Below are 17,588 nucleotides of genomic sequence, written 5' to 3' on the forward strand. Positions count from 1 at the left end.
TTTTCTTGCTTGGGCAAACCAAAGCGAAAATATTCTGGATTGAATTAAAATCAAGTATTTAGTGCTTTAAACACAGTAACCAGGGTGTGGGGTTTGTATGGTTTATGTCTGACTGGCAGCCTGGCTCCCAGGAGAGCAGCAGCAGCAGCAAGGGGTTAACCAGTGTAGGATGACGGGTGTTCGGGCTTATTTTTTTGAATAACCACTTGTAAAATCTTTGTGGGAAGTAGAGACTTGGATGAAGTTAAACCCAGGCTGTGTTACAGGGACAATCTCATCCCATGGAAACAACTGCAGTTAAATAACATTCCTTCCACTTAGCGGCATCTTTCCTCCCTGAGGGATCCTGTGGATCAGCACTGAAATGCTGCCACCTCTGAGGTGGAAGAAACCTGCCACTGCATTGCATGACAGTTGTGGGGACAGGGGAATCAGAGCCAACAACCCAGGAACAAACACTTGCTCTTCTGGAAAGTCTGAGGGAATGTTTGAATGCAGTTTTGTTTTTGAGGTCACGGTGCAAAGAGGGGAAGTTTGAGGGGAAGTGGAGTGAAAGGGAGAAATCTGGCCTCTTTTTGCCATGATCTTCAAATTACGCTTAACTTCACCAGGGCCAGAATTTCACCTATGTTACATCTGCAGTGTTACTGACCCCTCCCATTTTATTGCAAGTCATGTGATTGGTGTTTTTTAAAAAGCCCCAGCTCCAGGAGTCCTGTGATTATGGGAGCATCTCAGCTTTAAAAACAAAACAAAAACACTTGCTAGCCCTCTTGATTGTGGAGGTGACCTGAGTGCACCTTAGCGGCTCAGAAACCAGAGCACTGAACCCAAAATCTCACCATGTCTGTGCTGCCCTTTCCACTGGGAACAGCTGCCTGAGCTAACGCTGGATATTTACTGCTCTTCTCTGAATGACCCTTGTTTTCTCCACTTGCTGCTTTTCCCCTTCCCTCCACTCCACCCAGGACGGCTGACGGTGCTGCCCCTGGAGCCGCTCGTCCAGATTGGAGGATCCATTCAGTTGAACTGCTCCTTGGACTGTCCGGATGGGAAGCCCCAGTGGAAGGGGCTGGACACCAACCTAGGGAACATCATCTCCACCCCCACCTATAGCCTCCTGCTCATCACCAATGCTGCCGTAGCCATGGCGGGCACAAAGTTCTGCACGGGGAACTGCCAAGGGAAGTCCCACCAGGGGTCGACTAACCTGCAAGTGTACTGTAAGTGCCCTGGGTTGATGCAGTTACCCCCCAGCTGCATGACGGTCTAGACTCCAAACACATTGCAGCCCAAAGGGGGGACAGTCAGATTGAAACCTAGAAGTTTTACTGTCACATTGGCCTGGTGTTTTTCTAACCCAGGCAAACAGGAGGGACTGACCGACCGTGCTGGGGAACCGCCAAGCCGACCCTGCACAAAAAGTGCTGCCAAATCACAAAGACTTCAGAATGAAAGAAAATCACTTCCCCATTCATCCCTTTCAGTTAGTGTTGCCTCCGGAGCCACTCGCAACAAACCTCAGATAAGGGGCACTTGACTGTGTCCATTTGGGGGCCTGATCCTATATCAGCTTCAATCTCCCACCCTCCCTGCTTCACAGAATCCAGCTAACCTTGGAACTGCCCAATGGTCCATCTCAGCTGGCATCCTGACACTGACCAAGGCAGAATGTTTAGAGGAAGGTATCAAGCCTTCGTATGCCATCCTGTACCTTAGGATTCTTCCTGGCTCAGCTGATGATCAGTTTATGTCCAGAAGCATGAGGATTGATCACTAAAATGCAGCCCCTTCTGGGGTGGAGGATGGCCACAAACCAGGGCAAGAAAGCAGTTAAGATCAGAAGGCCTGGTTCTCAGAGGTGAGGGGCACCTGCAGCACCACTGGAAGCAATGGGAGCGGCCGGTACCCAGCCCCCCTGAACATCAGGCCCTGGGGTTTAATTGCTGACTTGCAAGGATCTCTCCAATGCCTGGACCCCCCCGGCAGACATGGCCATGGGTATGGCCATGGTAAGCCAGCCAGGAATGTAGTTTTGTGGCTTCTAGAGTGGATCAGAAATTGGCCACTGTTCCCAGGACTGATCTCGGTGATGAATCCTTAGGGGAAGAGGGCAAGAACTGATTGCATCCCGCTGACTCCCCTCTGCATGGAGTCTCTGCAGATGCCACAACTGACAGGACGTGCACTTCATATCTGAAGTCAGCGGGTGGGAGCCTCAGAAGGGGCAAGTGACTTACAAGCACAAATCCTGCAGATTTTCAAAGGGACTTTGTGCATCTAACTCACATAGGTGCTTTTGAAAGTCTCCATTGGCCGCTCGTGGCCCTGATCCCCTAGGCACCCTGTCCCATGGTAGGTGATGTAGCTAGGAAGCCTGCCGTTCCTCATGTGCCATTCTTTTTTCAGCTCTTCCAGACACCTTGCAGCTGGAAACCCAGCCAAAGAAGCTGGTGGCTGGTCAGCCAGCCCATCTCCACTGCTCTATTAGCAAGGTGTACCCACCCGACTCCTTGACTCTGAGCTGGTATCGAGGGGACCAGAGACTGGAGAGCCCAGACCCTGAAGAAGTGGCTGATGACGAGGAGCTGTTCAGTTATGTCTCTAAGCTAGAGGTCCCAGGGGAGAAGGTGATGGAGGGCATGGAGTTCAGGTGTGAGGTGGAGCTGCTGCTGCCCTCAGACAGGAGTTTCCACCGGGCCACAGCAGTGACTGTGAGCACAAAAGGTAAGTCTTGGAGAGCTGAGCTAGGAATCTTAGCACAGTGGGTGTGCAAGTTCTCCTGCCAAAGCCATTTCCCCATGTCGCTTGCAATACTTGTCTGCTGGGGGTGAAAACATCTCCTGCTTCCAGGCTGCTAATATGAACTCTGTGTGGTCTGTAATTCCCTATGCAGCATGGGAACCAGGGTAACATCAAGCTGAATGGGCCTCAATCCACCCACCTGAGGACCTTTTGCTAAACCCTTCCAGCTCTCCAGGAGAGATGCAGCTTCCTCTCAGCTCCTGGCACCTCCCCTGTACCCCACCAGATCTCCTTGATTCATTCTGTTATCCCACCCCATGCATCCTTCCTCCTAGCCCCAGATACTCTTCTCCTGAGTCCTCTTGCTAGCCCATGCTGTGAAGTTAGGGATCAAGGGAAGGCCCCATGTGTGCTAGTCGTCTTCTCTGTCTAGGGCCCTAATCCCAAGGATCCTGCCTCAGCCCATACACAGCTGGCATGAAAGGTGCCTGTGCAGGGTCTGTTGCATATATGAAGGTGTCAAGGTTCCTCCCCCATTCTGAACTTTAGGGTACAGATGTGGAGACCTGCATGGACACTTCTAAGCTTAATTACTAGCTTAGATCTGGTAACACTGCCACATCCCAGAAAGTTCAGTGTCTGGAACACTTCCTGTTCCCCAAAACCTTCACCTCCCTGGGCAGCCTTGTGAGGCTTTTTCACCAAGTTCCTGGTGAACACCGATCCAACCCCTTGGATTCTTAAACACAAGGAAAATTAACCATCCCCCCTCCTTTTCCCCACCAATTTCCTGGTGAGTCCAGATCCAATGCCCCTTGGATCTTAAAACAAGGGAAAAATCAATTCAGGTTTTCTTAAAAGAAAGCTTTTAATTAAAGAAAAGAAAAGCGTTAAAAATCATTTTCTCTAAATCCAGGAATGCAAAAATTCTTTACAGGGTAATCAGATTCATATAAGCCAGAGGAACCCCCTCTATCCTTAGTCAAAGTTACAGCCAAAACAGAGTGGTAAAATCCCTCAGCACAAAAAGCAAACATTTACAAGTTGAGAAAAACAAAAATAAGACTTAACACGCCTTGCCTGGCTAATTACTGCAAGTTTGAAACATGAGAGGACTGTCAGAAAGATTTGGAGAAGCCTGGATTGACATCTGGTTCCTCTTAGTCCCAGATGCCGAACAACCCCCAAAACAAAGAGCACAAACAAAAGACTATCCCCCCACTAAGATCTGAAAGTATCTTGTCCCTTATGGTCCTTTGGTCAAGGTGTCAGCCAGGTTTACTGAGCTTCTTAACCCTTTACAGGTAAAAGAGACATTAACCCTTAACTATCTGTTTATGACAGAAGGGGAGAGCAAAGCAGGGGATAGGGTGTGAGGTTTCTGACACAGCCATATCTCTGGAGCTGGGTTCAGAGGGGTGGAGGGAGCCAGCAACCACTTCAATCCCCTCCCAGGGGATGGAGGATCATTCGGTGACAGTTGTGGTCAGAGGGCCCCCTACCTGGCTTGCATGGTCCCAGATCCTTAAGGACAAGGGCACGGAGTACGTGTAGCGAAGCGTCAAGAGACTAATCAAAATCTTCTGTTTACAGCTGTGGCAGAGCAGCCCACAAATGAGTCAGTCACTGGCCAAGAGAATCCCAGAACTGAGTCTCCAGCTACTACAGAGAACCCCCCTGCTACTGACTGCAGCCCCACAACTGGGCTTGGGGCTACTACAGGGAGCCCCACCACAGAACTGACTTCTGCAGAGAGCCCCACGACAGAGTTCATTATCACATCTCACAAGTCCAGTGCCAAAGCCACCTCTGTCCCCTGGATGGTGACCACAGAGACCCTCGCCACCGAGTCCAGGGCTGCCTCACAGCACCCCAGTGCAGGCACAGCCACAACAGACTGGAGCCCCAGCAGCAGCTTGAGTTCTGCTACAGAGAACCCCACCACAGGGGATGTGGCTAGCACAGAGAACCCTCTCACCAAGAAAGCCACTAGTGTCCAGAGCCCCAGAACAGAGTCTGTCTGCAACCTGCAGATCAGGCCTGTCCCTTCTAAAGGAACCACCGGGGAAGCCCTGAAGATCATATGCGAGGCAGAGTGCGGTGAGGATATTACCATCAGGTGGCTGAAAACCCCTGTGGAGCTCTCTCAGTACCAGGAGGAGGAGTCCAAGAGCAAATCCATCCTGACGGTTGACCGTGTAGATCTCAACCACCAAGGGATCTATGAGTGCGTCATGCTGAGTAGGAGACTCCAGGTGGCAAGTAGGAGACTCCAGGTGGCAAGCCTCCACATCGCTGTGTCTGCTGGTGAGTGGCTGCCAAGGGCTTTGCATTCAGGAGTGGCTGGTCCCTGTGGGGAGGTGCAAGCCAGCCCAGGGAGGAGAGGGTGTCCCAGTGATTGTGTTTGTTTCCTTCCCCAATCTGTACTCCCACAGGTAACAACAGAACAGAAACTACACCTTATGGTCAGCATAACCCTCTGCCCACAACCAGTGGGATGGGGAGAGGCAGAGTGCCTGTGTTCAAGGGCCAAGCATCACGTATAGGTCTTAGCCACACATCTTTCTTGGTTGTTGAACGCTACAGTGAATAATGGCTGGGGAAGGTTGCTGAGCTGACAGCCCTGAAACTCCATCCACAGGCACCAGTACAACACGGGCAGCGGCAGTGCAAGCTTCCCTGCCCATGTGCCTTAACCTAGGGCTGAAGGGATCAATCGCTAGGCAGGAGCCTGTTGTTAGCCTGTACAGCCCATTAAATCCTCTCTGCCGAGGCTGCTGATCAGTGCCACTGGCCCTGGGGGGCCGTGTGATGTGAAGATGCAGCTGTTGGTGGCTGGCTGGTGTTAAAGGACGCCTAAGACACACCGGGACCCAGGCTGGGATGTTTACACTTGTTGATTGTTGAGACCGAGCTCTGCTAAGGGCTCAACCACAGCAACTGACAATTTCTCTTGTCTCTTCTTTGCAGCTACCTTCAGCACCGACTCCGCCATTGCGATCGGGACAGCAAGCTCCCTCCTGGGCCTGATCGTCACAGCGTTTGTGTCACATCGCCTGTGGAGACTACTCCACCCACCAGGCATGACGAGCCCTAAGGGGAACAGCGTTTAGGTGCCTGTGGCCCCGTCGGGACTAGTTTTGAACATTTATCCTCTTTCCACTGACGAGCCTGCCCGTTGTTATGGAAAGCTTGGTATTAGAGCCAGCCGGGCCCCTTGGACTGCACCTGGCCAGAGACGGGAGTGGAGGAACTGCCTGATGCTTGGGCTGCTGCTGGGAGAACTGGGTAAATGGCCAAGCTGCAAGCTGCCCAGCAGAGCTGAGCAGACCTTTGGGGTGACCAGTCTCTTTCCTTTCCTCCACTTCACTCCTTGGCATCATGGTTTCCGCTGGTTTCAAGTGCAATGGGAGCATTTTGCTCCAAAGTCCAGGCAAGTGCTGAGACTTGGCTCCTACAGACACACCTGTGGGACTCAGATAAGAGCTTCCCCAAGGAGATGAACAGGTCACAGGTGCCAGGGTACAGTAGTTTCTAAAACAGACCAATGGATTTTCCCTTCACAGTATATTGAAAACTCTCTCCTTGCTTGAGGCTTCCAGCTGAGGAGATGCCAGTAATATTTCCTGTCGGATTGGTTTGAAATCCCTGATCCTTTCTGGATTTGCCACATTCATTTTCACGGTGGCTTCTTATTTCAAAACTCTCTAGGGTCAGTTGTTCCTGTTTTTGTTCCCAAGTATGTTGGGTATTTCCGGTGGGGGTGGGGAAGAGAAGATGGGGGGGTGGGGGGGAATTCCAGGTGCATTGAAGGTTGGCTAGGGAGGGACAAGGTGAGACTATGCTCAGCCATAGCCCCTTGGAACTGAGTGGAGACTTTAAGCAAATGCACCACAGTGACAAACTATCAGTGAGACGCTCTGTACTGCTCATACAGCTCCATCTCCAGCCCCTGGGTTTCTCTGCGCTACTCTGAGACAGGGCTGCAACCACTTCTGGAGAGGACTGTGGGGAACTTGCCTTGTTTCCTTCCATGCCGAGATCATACATGCACCAGCCCGTCTCAGGGATGGGATGGAAACTGAAGTCAGTTCATCTCTGTATTTAAGATATCCTAAAAAAAACCCTCCCAACTGCTGTCATCTGTCAAAACAGGCTGCTTGTAAATAACCTGTATTGAATGTTGAGAACGCAGTAGACCTGCAGTGCATATTGAGTTTCTGTGAGAACTGCTGCTCTAATAAAGATCTGGTTTGACATATTCCCGGTAGTGGTTTCCTTGGCAAGGATCGCTTCTCTGTACCCTGGCCCTATGGTTTGCCTGCAGCAGCAGGGCCATGAGTATGCTTGTATTCCACACAGAGGGCAGATGGGGGCAGGGAGGGCACCTAGCTTCTCGCAAAATAGCCACATTGAGTATATTCCTGTGAGCATTTTGACTTCAGCCAGGTATAATGGGTGCCATCGGAATTTGCAAGAGGCACTGAATTGCAACTTACTGATTAGATGCTGACATGAGGGCTCTAAAACAGAATACCTGGTTCTCGTGGCTGAAGCAGAGGCATGTCTCCCTTGATCCTAGAGAGAGATGGAAATCCCAGAAATACCTTACCGAGAAAAACTAGCTCTCCCTGAGTCCAAAAACCATACCTACAGCATCTGTGCTCCACACGCTCCCAGCCTCACCCCAGTTCCTTATGACACAACAGCATGTCTCTACACTAGTTCACATGTAACCATCTCAGCAAGGAAATCCCCACAGCTGACATCTAGACTGCCATTTATGGCCCCTGGGGAAACTTTCCAGGACAAACGCTGCTGTTCTGAACTTGGGATCCTGCTTCCTGAGCTCAAGCCTTGTCAGGGCAGGGAAGCAATGCCACCTTCAGCAAGGGCAGAGATAAAGGAGCAATCAGAAACCAGCCCAGTTAGTCCTAATCAGTCAATAGGTGCTTTAGCAAAGCACCTTCCTCCTCCTGCCTGGCAGAGTGGAACAGCCCTGGGCCTAGGAGGGTCAGTACTCCCACATTCATACTCCCGCAGGCGGCCTAGCGTTTGTGCTCAGCTGGGGAAGACTGTGGCTAGAGCAGCTGCCAAGCGAGGAGCCAAGCCTGGCCTTCTCCCTGCAGGGGAAGTTGTGGTGTTGTATGAAGCCCAGTCGGTCACCTTGGGGAAGCAGAGAGAGCACAGAAAGCCCAGCGGGGTCATTGGCCAGGGCAGAGTTGGTCATTTCTCCTTGCAGCTGCAGCACTCAGAGCTGTCATTCTCCAGCTACCTGCCACACATCTGGCGGCTGGGGCCAGGACTGCAGAAAGGGACCATAGAGGGAGCCAGAACAGAGAGCTGCCCACCCCTCCCCCCGGCGTGCGCACGCACACACCAGGAGCTAGCTGCAGGTTGGGGACACCAGAGAAAGGGACAAGATCCCTTTGCAAAGAACTTGGCTACAGCCCATCTCAGTGAGTTCCCTGTAGGGTAGGAAAAGTGACAGCTTGGGCCTTGCGTGTCTGGAATTAAGCACGCAATTCCTGCCTCTGTTTCTTGTGCAGAGAACTCCTCTTTGGACCTAGCGCTCAGGAAACTCTCACTGCTGTGCAGCAACTTCTCTGTGTGTGTCGTAAGTCACATGTCCGCTCTCTGACCTCCCCACTCCACTGAACAAATACCAGACTCAGCACTGCTCAGGAACCCGCCACATGCAGCAACCACACCCCTACATTTAAAGAAAAGGAGACCTCCTGCATACCAGCTGGAAGGGGGTATTAATGCAGCAGAATAGTTATCCCTGTTGGAATGAAAGCTAGAACACTGGGGTTAACAAAGGCCTCACAGCTTGTGTACTCAGCACCAGAGTGGGTGCAGTTAAAAAAAAATCCCTAGTGATCTGTAGTCCCTCTGAGCGTGAGCCATTGCAGAGCAGTGCACTCTAATGCTGCAGTGGGGTACAGGGGGGGAAGTGGCCTTGCCTCCTCAAATCAGCACCAGTTCCTGTGTGTTACCTAAAGGTCTCTCCTCCAGACACTGACCTGGCCCAGGCCTGCGTTGCATGAGAGCAGATAAAGTCCTAGCTAAGGTGGACAGACTGCAGGCTGCTGCCATGTTCCCAGTTATTAGCAGCCAAGGTTTGTTGTTTGGAGTTCAGAACGCACAAGCAAAAAAACCCCCAAACTTTATTTAAAAACGAAACACAAAGCCCTGCACATACTCAAAATGCCCCTTCTCCGGCACCTGCAGAAAATGCTGTTTTAAAGCCACAACCAAGGGTAGCCTCAATTCGGTAACAGGCTTCTTGTTAAAGCACAGCCTGCCTACTGCAAGCACATCTCATGGGCCACTGCCACAGAGCAGATCCAAGGGCAACACCATCCAGCTGCTCCACTTAAGTTTTCTTTAGATATGAGGAGCCTTTTGATCCCTGCCCGCTGGGAGGGAGACTGATCAGAGATGTTTGCTGTGCTGCTGTTTCAAATGAACAGTGCTGGACAATGAAACCTGTATTCAAAGAACAGGTGGCAGGAAAGCTTCCCAGCCACCCAACTCCACCCTCGAGACCCACTTCTCCCAGGCAGAGGGCAGCTCACTCAACCCGTGGCATGTTGTGGGGCAGTCTCTGGGAGATCCATTTGGAACAGGACTATGGCTATTGTACTGGTGCCCTGAGCAGCTGAGCGGAAAGACCAGTGTTCTGTCGATCCTGGCTCTGGCTGAAATGTCCCCTGCCTTCTGGGAACCCACTGCCAGACTGCAGACTGTTTAAACCAAAGCTACAAATTTCAGGGTTTAAAGAAGTAACGCCCCATGTTTCTGCCATGATTAATGGAGGGATGGCTACACCACTGGAAGGGCAATCCAGTTGTGGCGTACACCGCTCCCATGGGGGAATTTTGTTCCCTGACCTCAGCCCCTTTATCTCTGCACTGATGCAATTTGGTTCAGAGCAGTGTGTTTGGTTCTAGAAGAGTGGACCATTTCCCTCCCTGGTAAAGTCCTAACTCTGGCGTCCAAATGCACAGCTGTGTTTACAAGCTAGCACAGAGGGGCTGCGTTGCAGCTGACCTCAGACCCCCGCATTGCTCTAACTTTGGGTAGGAATCAAGCAATCCTTTGTCTTCCTTTGATGCTTTTGTTGAAAACCCCCTAGAGTGGCCCTCACGTCCCTGATGATTTGCGGGCAGAATGAGTCATCCTGGCCCAGTTCTGCAGAACTACCGTTAGGAGCTTGTTTATTAGTGACCAGAGGAAAATACTCAAAGCCTTTCAAGTTAAACTCTGTAATTGGGCTGGAGCCCGTCCCTCCTTGGGAGCTGTGCGTATTGGGGGAAAAAGAGGGACAATCTCCAGAGGTTCACATACACACCTCCCCTCTCAGGTTTGCTCCCCAGCCCTTCTTCTGTCAGGAAGCAGAGGTCCAGCACCCACCCCCTGGAGCATAAAGCATTAGATTAAAGATTCTTGGAGGTGGGGACCTTCTTTGCTTGCAAGGTCTGTCCATCATTGCAGAACACAGTAAAGTGGATGAGCTTAACTGAGCTACAGTGGCAATCAGATTACAGCGAAAGCCTCTAAGGGACATGGTACAGAATTCCCCCCCAGAAGGCGCTACTGCCACATTGAGGTAGGTGCATGATAAAAAAACATGACATTGACAGGCTCATGATTTAAAGCAGCTACAGGCAGTGTTTACGGGAACTGAGTGGCCACAGGAACACTCTTTCCATCAAACAGACTACGCAGCTGCTTCCTGGAAACCATTCTGTTTGGGATCTGTCTTAAGAGCGCATGGAACAAGGATAATACGGATGCATCCAGTCAAAAACGAGCCACCCCCAGGAGGTGGAATGCCAGCCCTTTTTCCCTTCACCCAAACCTCAGATGCACTAGACATATTCCTACAGCTTTGAAACCAAGATGAGGGGGATGGGGGGGGGGGCTCAACGGAGGCAGCAGAAGCAAAGACCCGCTGCAGTTTGTAGTGTATGAAAGACCAACTGCATCCATAGGACAGATGGCAGCATCGCTTAGTGGCGCTCTGCTCAGATCTGAGCTTAGAACACAGAGGATCTCTGTCCTGGATTAAATTGGCAAGTGTCACCATCCTGAAGGATGTTTAAGAAGCAGGATCACAAGGGAACCTTTGGTTAGACTGTAAACCAGAGTCCAGCCATCTGACAGCAGCTCCTGCACCAGTACTGCTGCACCGATATCATCTGTGCACGGCCACTGCCTGCAGCTTCCCATTCAACGCAAAGCATTATAACTGGCATGGTGCTTGAGCTGCTCCAAACCCCAGTCTCCTTATCACACATACTCAAGGTTCTGCTTCCCTTCCTTAAGGCCCAACTTCTGCACTGGGTTTCAGCACATTTCCAGCCTCCAGCAGAGTATGGGCAGACTCCGAGACTGGGGCAGCCTAAGCAAGTTAGACAGATCAGAGCTGCATGGCAGCAGGATCCGGAAACTTGCCTGCTCCTAGCCATGTACCGTGCGCTGGTGCTTCAGTAGGTTGGATTTGTGGTTAAAGGACTTGGAGCAGCATTTGCAGCTGAACTGCTTCTTGTTCTGGTGAGTTCTCTTGTGCTGCAGGAAGGTGGAGAAGTGGGTGAAGCTCTTGGGGCAGTGCTCACACTTGAATGGCTTCTCGCCTGTGTGGATGCGCTGATGCTCCTTCACTGAGGCTTCCCATTTGAACCTCTTGCTGCACTGGGAGCACTTGAAAGGCTTCTCCTCAGTGTGGATACGGAGATGCTTGATGAGACAGGACGTGCGCTTGAAGTGCTTGGAGCACACGTCGCACTTGAAGGGCGCTTCATCCGAATGGACCTTGCTGTGCTTGGACAGGTCCCCAGCCAGCTTGAAGTGCTTGCCACAGGCATCGCAGCAGTGGGGCCGACTGTCCGAGTGGACCAGACGGTGCTTAATGAGGTCAGCGCAGCGGATGAAGTTCTTCTGGCAGGTCTCACAGTGGTAGGGCCGCTCGCCTGTGTGGATGCGTTGGTGCTCCTGGAAGTTGGAGAGGTGCTTGATGTCCTTCTTGCAGATGTCACAGCGGTAGAACTCCAGGGGAACAGCTGCACGGCTGAGAAGCCGCTGTGATCGCTTCCGCTTTCTCCTGACTGGGGACTTTCGAGGGCTTTTCCCTGCTTCCATGAGGTTGGCGATCACACCTGGCAAAGCAAGGATTTATATAACACTGTATGCGCTTGCTCTGCACTTTACAAAGCATGAAAGAAGGCAAGGTTCCCACCTTGAGCACCTTCCAGTCTAACACAGGCAACTATGCGGCCTCACTTCAGACTGTTAGAAACTGCAGAGATCAGTACTAGAGATTTAAAGGCAGAAGCAGCTTTGAAGGAGGGCACAGGAACAGTGAGTTGGTCCAAAGGCAGGAGACATTATGAAAGAAGGGGAGGGTGGGATTAAAAAAGGAATAGCTGGGAAAGAGGATGCAGAAAACAGGGAGGAGAAATTATTATTAACCATACACTGCCCTTTCTCTAGCACACCTTCCCTCTCACGACACCAGTTAGATAGGTCAGATTGCCCCATTATACACATGGGGCAAGAGAGGAAGAGAAATGTCAGTCAGACAGTAACAGAGCTGGAACAACGACCCAGGACTCCTGCTTCCATCACTTGCTCTACCCACTAGGCACAGCCTGTGACAAAATGGGAATGTTCTTAATGTTTTTTCTGAATACTGTGTGGCTGCCTCAGTTTCCCCTATGCATTTCGTAAGAATCTAGGTGGCGGGATAATTGTTGCAGAGCCCTAGGCAGGTGTGATGCTGTCTGCACAGAGATCGGCCGACACCCTGTCTCCTGATGGCTTTGGCCCCTCCTCTGCAAGGTGCTGATTAAAGGCTCTGGAGAACAAAGAGATCAGGTGGCCTCCTGGCCCGGGAAAGAGACAAAGGCCGGGGAGGGGCTGGAGGGAGTCTCGGGTTGGAGCTGGCTGGGGAAATGGAGGGGATCTGGGCTCCCCACCCCCAGGATGTACTGACTGAGGGATCCTGTGCTCTGTACGTACAAGCTCTGCTTTGACCCTGCTCCTGCCGTCTAATAAACCTCCCGTTTCACCGGCTGGCTGAGCGTCACGGTGAATCGCAGGAAGTGGGGGTGCAGGGCCCGGACGCCCCCACACTCCGGGACACGGCCCGCCTGGGGGAAGGGCTTCTGCTGGGCAGCCACATGGCAGGGGCAGGAAGAGTGACCCGCGCCCTCCCCTTACAGCCCCCCCCCCCGCCGGCCCGCAATGATTAGCGGGATCCAGGCCCCGCTCCCCCCGCAGGGCGCTGAACCCAGGCCTGTTACACACACTCCCCAAACGGGGGGGACCCCAGAACCTCCTGCCCCCGCCCAGAGCACGGGGGGTCCCTCCCCCCCACGACAGGACCCGCGTTACCTGCCGCCGCCAGGCCTGGAGCAGGAAGGGCACGAAAAGCTCCTCCCTTTACCTAGAGCTCAGCTACGCTCCTCGGCACGCCCCCACCCGCACCCCACTTCCTTAGTGAGCGAAGAGGTCAAAGGGCACCGGATATAGAAACCCAGGTCAGAGGTCAGCGTCCCTAGCTACCGGTTGCTAAGCGTGGGGCATTTGCCCACATTAACTATGGTAGCCGAGGTGCTTCCGGGATGTGGCCGGATGTAGACACTGGGGGCCAAGGTTCACCGCAGTCCCAGGGACATAGGTACTGAAGGTACCAGGACTAAGATGGAGGCGACCACGCTTCATTGCCCACAGTCAAGATGGCAGCCCCCAACGCTTTGTCTGATTGGCTTAGACTAGAACAAGATGGCGGCCACCAGCTTCTCTTGCCGGTTGATTGGCTGCTTAGGTGCAAGATGGCGACCAACGGTCTTCTTCACCCACTGATTGGATGACAGCGAGTAATATGGCGGACAGATGGGTCCTTACCATTTTATTGGAAGCCCTCAGTCAAGATGGCGGCAAGGTGGCCTCACTGCCCACAATCAAGATGGCGTCCTGCGAGAAGCGGCGCTCAGCTCCGGCCCCAGCACCGCCGACTGGGAGTGGGCTCGTGGAGCCGGTTCGGGCGGGATCCGGAGGCCGAGAGCCGGAGACCGAGGCTGAGTTCCTGCTCCAATCCGGGGTGACGTCCATGGTGCGGGAGGCGCTGCTGAAGGTGCTGGAGGCGCGGCCCGAGGAGCCCGTCTCCTTCCTGGCCAGTTACTTCGAAAAGCTGGTGCTGAGCGGCCCCCAGGGCGGTGCTGCCGGGGACGGGCACGGGCAGCAGCAGCGCCTCGTCCGGGCCCTGTGGTACGTGCGCCTGGCCCACCATTCACACAGGTGCGGAGCGTGAGCTGGGTGACGGGAGTGCGACGCGAGACTACAACTCCCGGCCTGCCTCAAGCTAGGCCCGATAGAACGTTCTCTGGCCCGGCGAGTGGAGCATTCTGGGAGTTGTAGTCTTTGTGAGGCTGCCGCTTTGGCGGGTAAGGGATACGTGATGGGACTTGTAGTCTTCGTGGCTGTATTAATACTGGGCTTTTCCTGCTCTCTTGTTAGGTAAGGGGGTCTGCGCATGCCAGGGGAGGTAGTCCCTACAGTCTGCTGAGAGAGCAGGGCCATGGGGGTTTGCAGTGTCGTTAGCCTGCTCATCCTTGACTGTTCTGTCCTTGGTGCCACAGCCTTGCACAGCAGGTGCAGGGCAGGGGGTGTTGCTCTGCAAGTCAGGTGTGACAGGAAAGTACCCCCAGCCTTTAGGCCAATTCCCCCGATTCCCTGGAATCGGGGCCCGTGCCTAAGAGGGCCCCGCTCCGGGGGTCTTTGGTGGCATTTCGGCAGCGGGGAGGGGGTCCACTCCAGGGGTCTTTGGTGGCATTTTGTGGGGAGGTCCTTTCGTGCCGTGTAATACCGAGAGCGCCCCCCGCCCCCCCCGCTGAAATGCCGCCAAAGCCCCGGACCGCTGCCAAGTATTCGAATCAGGCCCTGCGGGTCATAAAGCTGGCCCTGACTGCCCCTGGGCCCAGATAAGCTTAAGTGCTATTCATCTCATCCACTCTGAGGAGTAAGTGAATCCGTGTGCCTTGCTTTGCTGTCCAGAACACTGGATTAAAGAGGATGGAGCGTTGGCAGATAATGGGTATGGGGCTCAGTGTTATTCAGTGTAATTCATCTTGCATGGCAGGAGAATGTGTTCAGAACTGTAGGTGGACTGGACTGTTGCAAGCTTCACCCAGTTGTGTTTTGGTCGCAGTTCCTTTAGCTATGGATCTGTAACTTGGAAATTCCCCCTCCTCACCAGCCTCAACCCTGTGGGCTAACAAATTATTTGATTGTGTGTCATGGCAGGACTGCCTTTAACAACAACGTCAGCATGGCTTACGAGTGCCTGAGTGCCAGAGGCAGGAGGAAGAAGCCAGGAGTCAATGGGAGAATCTACAGTGAGTTGCTCAAAAAGATCTGCCAAGATGGGGAAGCCCCCGAAGAGGTTGTTTCTTCTTTGCTGAGGAAGATCCAGTGCCGGGACCATGAGGCAGTGCCTTTTGATGTCTTCCGTTACGGGGTGCTCAGCTGCTTCGTTTTTCTTGAGTTTGTCACCAAGGCTGATACTTTGTACGATGTACTTGATGATGGTTCTGGCATGGCAGATAAAAGGGTTTGCCAGGCAGTCCTGGACACTCTGGAAGACGCTCTCGGAGCCAGCGACTTCTCTGTCCCCATCCGTTACTTGGAGGCCGGCTCCAAGCTGGGACCAGACTGTTTGGCTTTGGCCATGGACAAAGCATTGCTAGAGAGGAAGATTTGCTCCTCCATGAACAGGGAAGAGTTTCTAAAGAAAGCCACAGCCCTATTCATTGCAAAAGTAAAACCCATTGACTGATGCTCTCCAGTGGGGACAACACTCCCTATGTTAGGGCTTCAAATGGAGCAGATTATTCTGGGGAAACATCAAATCCTGGGACTTCAGGTGGCCACAGGGGGAGCAAGGTGGGCCTGCCAGTTCCTGTCCTTGCCTGAAGAGCTCTGGACCTACTTGACTAGAGAATGCTTGTCCTAAATTTCCTATTCACCTCCTAACTCCATCCTGAACACCTTAAATGCCAGCCACCTGTAGCATTTCATCTGCTGGCTTATATATCCACAACTGAGAACCTCCCTTTTAAAAATGTTTTATTTCCAATAGCTATTGTAAACCTCTGCTTATAGCTTGGGGAACATCCAGGGAAACCCAGGAATTCCAGGGCAGTGCTTGAAACTAAAAATGAGCCATTGTGGCCTGAGCACAGGACTTGGAGTTAGGGACTTCTGAGCTGTGGTCCTGCTCTGCCACTGATATATTTTGTAGCTTTGGGCAAGTCACTTAGGTTCTGTTTTTCCTGTTTATAAAATGGGGGTAAAACCTTCTTCAGAGGGTTGTGTTGAGGCATAACAGGTAAATGCAGCACTTGGAGGATTTAAAGTACTATTTCAGTGTTATTAATTAAGTGATGTCATTTTGTTAAATAGGTAAGATGATGAATATCTGGCAAGAAATGAGATTTCATCAAAAGCAGAGGCTAGTTCTGTGTTGGCCAGTGGCTGAATTTCAAACCCCTACATTAGCATTAAACTATGCTGAGTGTTTCAGCATAATGCAACTTACTAAACTGCATCCTGTAGTCTGGACCCTCAAAAGCAGAGATCATACGTGTCTGGTAATTTGTAAAGCAAAACTATGGAATATTAAAGATTTGCTAGTAAGTTTGGAATTTAAACACCTGATAATGAAGCAAAAACAGGATAAATTCTAATTCCCTTCTGGGCTAATACACCTTGCTATGTTTACTTCAACTGGCGATGCTGGTTGGACCATACCTTATTTATTTGTGCGTTTAGATCTATGATTATTCATGCAATGCAATGATTTGTTTGTTAGAGGACATTAAACTGTTTAAACTTTTAGTTTGGCTGTAAACATCTTTCTTAATTGCTTGGTAGCCTTTACTGTCAGCAACGCTGCATTTTATAGCCTGCTTTCTGTGAGGATTTCAAAGCACTGGCAGCCCCCGTGACTTTAAGAAATGTCCCCATTTTGTAGAAAGGGGCAGCAGGGGGAGAAATAGAGGAGGAGACTTTGAAAAGAGGCCTCTAATTTTGCATGCTCAGTGTTTAGCATCTAGGGCTCAGGGGGGCTGGAACACTTTTTATAGTGGGGGGGCTGAGAGCCATTGAATCAAACCATAAAGCCTGTATATAATGGAAACCACTTCAAGCCAGGGCGTAAGGAAGTACCCTCAGCAGCCTTGGTTCCAGTACCTATGCTAGGGCTTCATTTTTTTTCAGAGATGCTAAGCACCCTCAATGCTAACAGGAACTCTGCCAATCAGGTCCCTGAGGTTAGAATTTGGTTACCCAAAATTAGAGGCCACCTTTTTGACCTGCCTTAGTGAGTGAGGCAGAGCAGGGAATGCAACCCGGGATCCTGGCTCATAGTTCTGTGCTCTAAGCAGCTAATTCATAGATTCTAAGGTGAAAGAAAGGACTACTGTGGTCATCTAGTCTGTCCTCCTGTATAACAGATCACAGGGCAGCCAACGTCATTCCCAACTTATTTACAGCAGCAAATGCTGATGTTAGTTTTGTTGCGTTCCCTTCCTGGGCAAGGAGATTGAGAGGTTTCAAGAACACTTCCTTTGTAGGCTATTCTGATCGAAGCAGGCTCAGTGGCTGTGTAAGGCCCCTTTCCTTTGTTCTCTGCTGCCCAGCTGTGGATGTAGGGTGACCAGACCAAATGAGAAAAATCAGGACGGGGGCGGGGGGGGGGGGGTAATAGGAGCCTATATAAGAAAAAGACCTATAAAATCGGGACATCTGGTCATCCTGTGGGGCTGTAACAGGAG

The 17,588-nt window shown here is 51.9% G+C and overlaps 4 protein-coding genes across 4 annotated transcripts in view; 2 read left to right on the forward strand and 2 right to left on the reverse strand.

The window, feature by feature from the left end:
• RNF126 (ring finger protein 126) overlaps positions 1-17,588 on the reverse strand; it is a 395,779-nt gene that overhangs the window by 180,212 nt on the left and 197,979 nt on the right. The gene's annotated exons all lie outside the window — the stretch shown is intronic.
• MADCAM1 (mucosal vascular addressin cell adhesion molecule 1) lies at positions 683-9,114 on the forward strand. Its single transcript, XM_032782313.2, is given in 5 exon segments — positions 683-942; positions 945-1,223; positions 2,410-2,727; positions 4,339-5,052; positions 5,716-9,114. Coding segments are annotated over 5 exon segments (1,482 nt in total). The 5' UTR covers positions 683-914; the 3' UTR covers positions 5,859-9,114.
• Positions 9,941-13,256, reverse strand: LOC116825954 (uncharacterized). The gene is made up of 2 exons (XM_032782423.2): positions 13,147-13,256; positions 9,941-11,909 (listed from the first exon to the last, which is right to left on the reverse strand). The coding sequence occupies exon 2, from the start codon at positions 11,890-11,892 to the stop codon at positions 11,215-11,217; it is 678 nt and encodes a 225-aa protein (XP_032638314.1). The 5' UTR covers positions 11,893-11,909; positions 13,147-13,256; the 3' UTR covers positions 9,941-11,214.
• On the forward strand, positions 13,692-16,650 carry TPGS1 (tubulin polyglutamylase complex subunit 1). The gene is made up of 3 exons (XM_032782542.2): positions 13,692-14,052; positions 15,058-16,264; positions 16,390-16,650. The coding sequence occupies exons 1-2, from the start codon at positions 13,721-13,723 to the stop codon at positions 15,587-15,589; spliced, it is 864 nt and encodes a 287-aa protein (XP_032638433.1). The 5' UTR covers positions 13,692-13,720; the 3' UTR covers positions 15,590-16,264; positions 16,390-16,650.

The sequence above is a fragment of the Chelonoidis abingdonii genome, chromosome 11 (assembly GCF_003597395.2).
Source record: "Chelonoidis abingdonii isolate Lonesome George chromosome 11, CheloAbing_2.0, whole genome shotgun sequence".
Taxonomy (NCBI): domain Eukaryota; kingdom Metazoa; phylum Chordata; order Testudines; family Testudinidae; genus Chelonoidis; species Chelonoidis abingdonii.

Coding starts and splice junctions, on each gene's coding strand:
- LOC116825954 (XM_032782423.2), bottom strand. CDS start 11,892: ATGGAAGCAGGGAAAAGCCCTCGAAAGTCCCCAGTCAGGAGAAAGCGG.
- TPGS1 (XM_032782542.2), top strand. CDS start 13,721: ATGGCGTCCTGCGAGAAGCGGCGCTCAGCTCCGGCCCCAGCACCGCCG. Junction 14,053..15,057: donor CTGGCCCACCATTCACACAG/GTGCGGAGCGTG, acceptor GTGTCATGGCAG/GACTGCCTTTAACAACAACG.